The sequence below is a fragment of the Orycteropus afer genome, unplaced genomic scaffold (genome assembly GCF_000298275.1).
Source record: "Orycteropus afer afer isolate SDZICR_OR568_19922 unplaced genomic scaffold, OryAfe1.0 scaffold00101, whole genome shotgun sequence".
NCBI classification, from domain to species: domain Eukaryota; kingdom Metazoa; phylum Chordata; class Mammalia; order Tubulidentata; family Orycteropodidae; genus Orycteropus; species Orycteropus afer.
This window is the reverse complement of record NW_006921688.1, coordinates 3,182,997-3,189,153: the sequence shown is the minus strand read 5'-3', so window position 1 is coordinate 3,189,153 and position 6,157 is coordinate 3,182,997. Positions and strand designations below refer to the sequence as shown.

Genomic DNA, 6,157 nt, shown 5'->3' with positions numbered 1-6,157 from the left:
AATGACATCACCAAGGGAACCAGACCTCCATTTGGCATCATGTTCTCAGTAGGGGCTCCTCCAAATCCTCACATTGAAATAGGAGCACATAAACAACAGCCCCTGCCCTGGAATATTCTCGTGTTATCAGAATGAATAAACAAGCAGCTGGGTAAAGCAGCCTTCTGTGGTTCACATAGCTTTCTTCCTTGTTTAAAAATGGTCTACATATTTCAACCTAAATAGTTATTTAATTGCAACAAATCCTTTCTTACTTAAAATTAACAAAACAGATGCCACTGGATGATGTATAATGAGTTGAAAATGCTTATGGGGTTTGAGACTAAGATCTAAAATACAGTCTTCAGTCTTCCTTTTTTGTGGTCCAGTTTTCACATGCCTATGAGGTGGCTGAAAACACCATGGCTTGGGTCAGGTGCACCTTAGTCTTCAAAATGACCTATTTGCTTTTAAACTCTTAAAAGAGGTCTTTTGCAGATTTGCCCAATACAGTATGTCATTTGATTTTTTGACTGCTGCTTCCACAGGCATTCATTGTAGATTCAAGTAAAACTGCCTCCTATGCATACAAAAGCTGGACAATGAATAAGGAAGAGCTAAGAAGAGTTGATGTGTTTGAATTACGGTGTTGGCAAAGAATACTGAATATACCAGGGACTGCCAGAAGAAAAAACACATCTGTCTTGGAAGAAGTATAGCTAGAATGCTCTTTAGAAACGAGACCTCGTCTTACTCTGGACATGTTATTAGGAGCAACCAATCCCTGGAAAAGGACTTCATGCTTGGTAAGTAGAGAGTCAACAAAAAGAGGAAGACCCTCAATGAGATGGACGGACACAGTGGCTCCAACAGTGAGCTCAACTGTAGTCATGACTGTGAGCATGACACAGAACGAGGCAGTGTTTCATTCTGTTATATGTGAGGTTGCTAGAGTAAAAACTGACTCGACCGCACCTCTTAACAACAACAACAAAAGATTGCCAGTGATTGAGAGTTCACCATGAGCCAGACTGGTGAGAAACATGATCCAAATGAAACGAACAAGGGCTTACGGTTATTATTTAACCTTTCTGAGCCCGAGTGTTCATTTAATAAATGCTAGGAATTATTAACATAGTTATTTCCTTGTTTACTTCTTAGAACAATCTATAAATGAGAAATTTATATTATTTCTTTCAGATGTAAGAGGGCTCAGAGATATGGAATAATTTAATGAAAGTCTTCAGCTTGGAAGTGCCGTATTCAGGGTCCAAATGCCAAGCTTCCTCCTTCTAAATCCCTGGCTCTTTTCGTGATCTGCACTGGGGGCTGAGACTTTTGAGTTTCTTCGGGACTACTGCACTGTATAGGGTCCTCTCCTTTGATATACAGTTCAGTCTCAAATTCTTTCATTTACAGGCTAAGTAGGATGGAAGGAGGACTGTGGTGAAAGATGACTGTACATATTTCACTCAGAAGACATCAGTTGCCTAGAAGGGATGTCCCTTCTCCTTAAATATCTCAATTAAACATCAATATTCCTGGAAGATTTCCCCTCTGTGATAGTTAAGATTATGTGTCAACTTGGCCAGGCCTGGTTATGAGTGGCTGGGCAGCTGGATGATACAGTTGTTGCTCATGAGAAGACTGGTCATCAACTCCGTGGTGGAATCTACTGGAGCAGCTGAGTAGCTGCCTTAGGGATGTGGGCTGCTTCCAGTACATAAGGAGAAGTCTTGAGGAAGGTCTCGGAGCCTCTCAGCACATCTGGATCCTGCATTTGGCTGAGTCATCAGTGAGTGGCCTGCCATGTTCTCTGCCAATCTTGGGACTATTTCTGGGCTTGAACTAGTGGCCTGCTGCATTGCTTGATAATCTCTGGACTGTGCCATTTTATGTCGACCTTGGGCTTGTCAGCCTCACTAGACAGCAGCTGCCTGAGTTAAGAAATGCCCCCAGCTTCAGTGGGCCAAGAACAAGAGGCAGAGCTGAAGCCCAAGGTTGGCCTTCACCCAGCCCCTAGAGCCTGGCACTGTGAACTCGGACTTCTAGCCTCCCAAACTGTAAGAGAGTAGATCCCTGTCTGTCCAAGTCACCCACCTGTGCTATTTTTCGTTAGAGTGGCACTAGAAAACCAAAATACCCTCCCTCCAACCAGTATCCCCAGAAGCCATGGCTCAAGCCAAGGAAGGAAGAGAGTCATCAGCCAAAGCACAGATGTCAGGAGATAAACAAACTGGCTCGGATTTGAAGACACATTCGTGACGACCTGTGCCGACATTACCATTTTCCAGGTTCTCGCTGCTCTCGTAGCATCCCGAGTCCCGTGGGGAGCATCCGCTCAGGCCCTGGCTGTCGACAAGCAGCTTCTCCTGGGATCCTGACTGGTCACTGTTACCTAGAGAAGGTGAACAAACAGCACGGAACCATAAGGGGAGTGAAAAGCAGAGATTCAAGGTCAACCAAATCCTGATTTTAACCTTCCATCACCATGCTTTCTTAAGCCTTGGGCTTTTGAAAGAGATCAAGTTATTTTACGCATATGTGATCAAAATGAACAAATGAAGTTGTAACATTTTTGTTTCAAATAAAGTATTATATAAAGATAGCTTTGCAAAGTATATAGTTGGAACACACTGATGCCTTTTAAGGTACCCAAACGAGAATGGCTCTGGACTCAGGGTTCATCAGAAAGAAGGGACACTCAACGTACTTGACCATCACTGTCTTTTCTGAGTGACATCAACATCGAGTAAAGCAAACAGTTAACAGATGTCCCTTGTAGAAGGTGGTATTAGGCCCAGTGATTTTCAAAGATCAAGACGTGTTTCCATTATTGACATTACCAGCTTTCCAATTTGAGAACAAATGTAAAAATTAAGTGTCATGAAATGTCAATATTTATCAGCACTGAAGATCAGTCTTAGCCCTTGCAGACACATACTGACTCCTGCATTACCTCAGCAGGGGATGGCTGGCAAGAGGAGACATAGCCTTCAGAACCAAAGAGGAGACAGTGGCAGACGTTTGCTATTGCTGTCTGGAATGTCTTAGAGGGTTTTCTGTGCTTTTTGCCAGGCTCACTCTCTTTGATTTAGGTCAGCATCTCTATTCCTTGCATTCAAAGACAGGGAAAGCCAAAAAAATCTCCTTCTAATTTGAAATCAAGAGCCCCAGGGAGCAACAGTTAAGTGCTTGGCTGCCAACGGAAAGGCTGTCAGTTCAAACCTACCCAGCGGCTCTGGGGGAGAAAGACTTGACCATTTGTTCCCCTAAATATTACAGCCAGGAAAACCCTATGGGGCAGGTCTACTCTGAGTTGGAATCAACTTGATGGTAGCCAACAACAAAAACAATGGGTACTGCAAATGGTTAAGCCCTTGGCTGCTAACTAAAAGGTTGGAGGCTCGAGTCCACCCAGAAGCACCTCAGAAAAAGGGCCTGGGGAATCCAAAATCAGCCTCTGAAAATCGTACAGAGCACAGTTCCACTCTGACCCACATGGGGTCACCATGAGGTGGACCTGACTCAATGGCAACTGTTTTTTAAAAAAACTTGAAAGCAGTAATGGACACTCTGAAGGTAGATGACTGAAGGTTGTATGTCCTTATTCTAAAAAACCCTTTTAAAGAGAAGAGTCAGATGTTTCTGTGGTGTGCAAGTTGGCTTGGAGGAAGTTACGTGCAGGGTCATGTGCGTCTTCAGGATCCCACCAGATCATTGTACATGTTGTACAGAGGGTACATGGGACGTGGTGGCTATACACAGAACTTCTCTGCATTATTATGCAGAGTAAGTGCTTGGTCACGTAAAACAGAAACCAAGAAAACATTTTCTAAAAGAAAATAACCAGTCGCATAATGAATGGTTTTAATTTATTTTCCTTTTTCTTCACCCCTCCCCTGCCATTCCCCTTCCAAAGAAGTCAATAAATGAAAAATCTGATGCTTTTTCTCGGGCAGAGCGCTGCCTTCCACATCTGCCCCAGCTGTTATTGTTGACCACTGGCCATTTTCTGTTTGTATTTCTTCCATGGAAAGTGTTTTATAACACATCATTATAAAATAAGTCCTTAAACGAGAACGTCAAATTATGAAGTGCTATCTCTGGTAGCATAGTGCCTAAGGCACTTGACTGCTAACCAGAAGGCTAGTGGTTCAAACCCACCAGCCACTCCTCGGAAGGAAGGTTGGGCAATCTACTTCCGTAGTGATACTGCCTCAGAAACCCAAGGGGGGTCGGTATGAGTCGGGGCCAACTCGATGGCACATAACAACAACAGTCTTTTAAAATGATTCATGAAAAATTAACTAGTTGGAAGCACAAGAGAAAATAGTACTCACTACACACACACGCACACACATACGTAAAGTAGAACATTCTAGAGTGATGTTCTCATTGTGTGGAAGTCTGTGGATTTGAGGTGGCCTTTGTTCTAGCCTACCATGTTATTTAAGAAAATGATACTTATAAAATGAGGGCCTTGAGCTATCAGTTACATGCCAGGAAGAAGAATTGATATAGTTTGTCCCTGGAGACAAACATTCAGCGTACTGCTGTGGCCAAAACAGCCTCCAAAGTGCTGACCAATGGGAACAAAATGAAAATGTTCCCCTGGATGAAAACACATACTGTGTCTGCAGCTTCGGAGATTTCAGCCTCACAAGACATAGCAAGATACCTGAAGTGATGATGAGAAAGAAAGGGATCCTTTGCATGTCCTGAAACCCACAGTTCAATTAATAAAATCATGAGGCAAATGTCCAGGGGCCAGAGTCCCTGTCTCCCAGAAGGAGCTAATCAGCAGCCATTAGGAGAAACCCAACTATTGACTTCTGCAAAGTTCCCTAAAACTAAATCCAGCAATACACAAGGTAAGTTGCCCTCACTTACAAGAAGAGATGGGGTGCCTCTTACAGAATCAAGTCCATATCCTTTTCCCTATACTTATTAGCATCAATGCCAGGGTACAAAGGTCAAGAAAGAATGGACAAGCTGGCACAATGGTAACTCTTGCAGTCAAATAAGGAAGGCAGATGGGTAGGGCTGAAAATCCATTTGGACACGACCAGCATCTGTGCCTGAGGGGCCACACACACACGCATGTGTGCGCGTGCACACATGCACACACACAACAGAAGAAGAAGATGCTAAGATACTGAGGAAATCTTCAAACATCAAAAGGGAGATTGTATCCATGATAGGATATGGATGACCCTTGGAAACATGCTGGGTGATATAAGTCAGACACAAAAAGTCAAACATTGCATGATTCCACTTATATGAAATACTTAGAAGAGGCAAACGCAGAGACCACAGCTGATTGGTGGTCACCAGAGGCGGGTGGGACTGAGAAATGAGGAGTCATTTCTTAAGGGACACCAAGATTCTGTTCAGAGTGATGAAAGAATTTGGGAATGGTTAGTGGTGGTGATCACATAACATGGCAGATGTAATTAATGTCACTAAGATGTCAATGTGAAAATTGCTGAGGTAGACAATGTTTTATGTATTTCACCACAATAAAATTAAATAAATAAAGAAATGAAAGGGTAGTTGTGTGTAAGGACACCCACTCTATTTTCTGGAGAGCAATTAATTCAGGAAGTAAGAAAGAAAGGGGATGGGGCTCCTGGATAGCAGGATTGTTCAGTCTTACAACATTTATCTTTAAAAAAAGATAACAATTGAAGCAAATATGGCAAAATGTTACCTCTTACTGGATTTAGGAAATGGAAACACGGGTTTTTGTTTTCTTTTTCTCTGTATTTTTTCTGCATATTTGAAATCATTCTTTATTAAAATTCTTCCAAAAATTCATTTTTCAAAAGGGATGTTTCATTTGGCAGGCCTCAGACAGTGTGGGTTTGGGCTTGATGTATGGAAGGGCTATCTGGTAGCTGGCATCTCTTCCCCGTGGAATACTGTATGGAAGGCTGTCATTCCTGTGCAGGATGTGTGAGAGAGGCTGACTAGATCCAACTGCCAGGCAATGCTGGTGGTGTGCTCTTTGATCTCAGTGGGAGACTGGGCTAGAGAACTTTCAAGAGGTTTCACCTATCTTCTGAGATCTTGGTAACTATCTGCATCTTTCCAGTGTCCAGGTATTCTGACAGACACCTATGGTGTTACCCATTACTTACAGGGAGAACTTCTTAAACAAAAGGTAATGAACTGC

General features: G+C 42.9%; 1 protein-coding gene across 1 annotated transcript in view; it reads right to left on the bottom strand.

The window, feature by feature from the left end:
• SASH1 (SAM and SH3 domain containing 1) overlaps positions 1-6,157 on the bottom strand; it is a 236,154-nt gene that overhangs the window by 11,047 nt on the left and 218,950 nt on the right. The window contains exon 17 of the mRNA XM_007943220.2: positions 2,264-2,377. Coding sequence (XP_007941411.1) covers positions 2,264-2,377 — 114 coding nt within the window. The remainder of the gene's footprint in view (positions 1-2,263; positions 2,378-6,157) is intronic.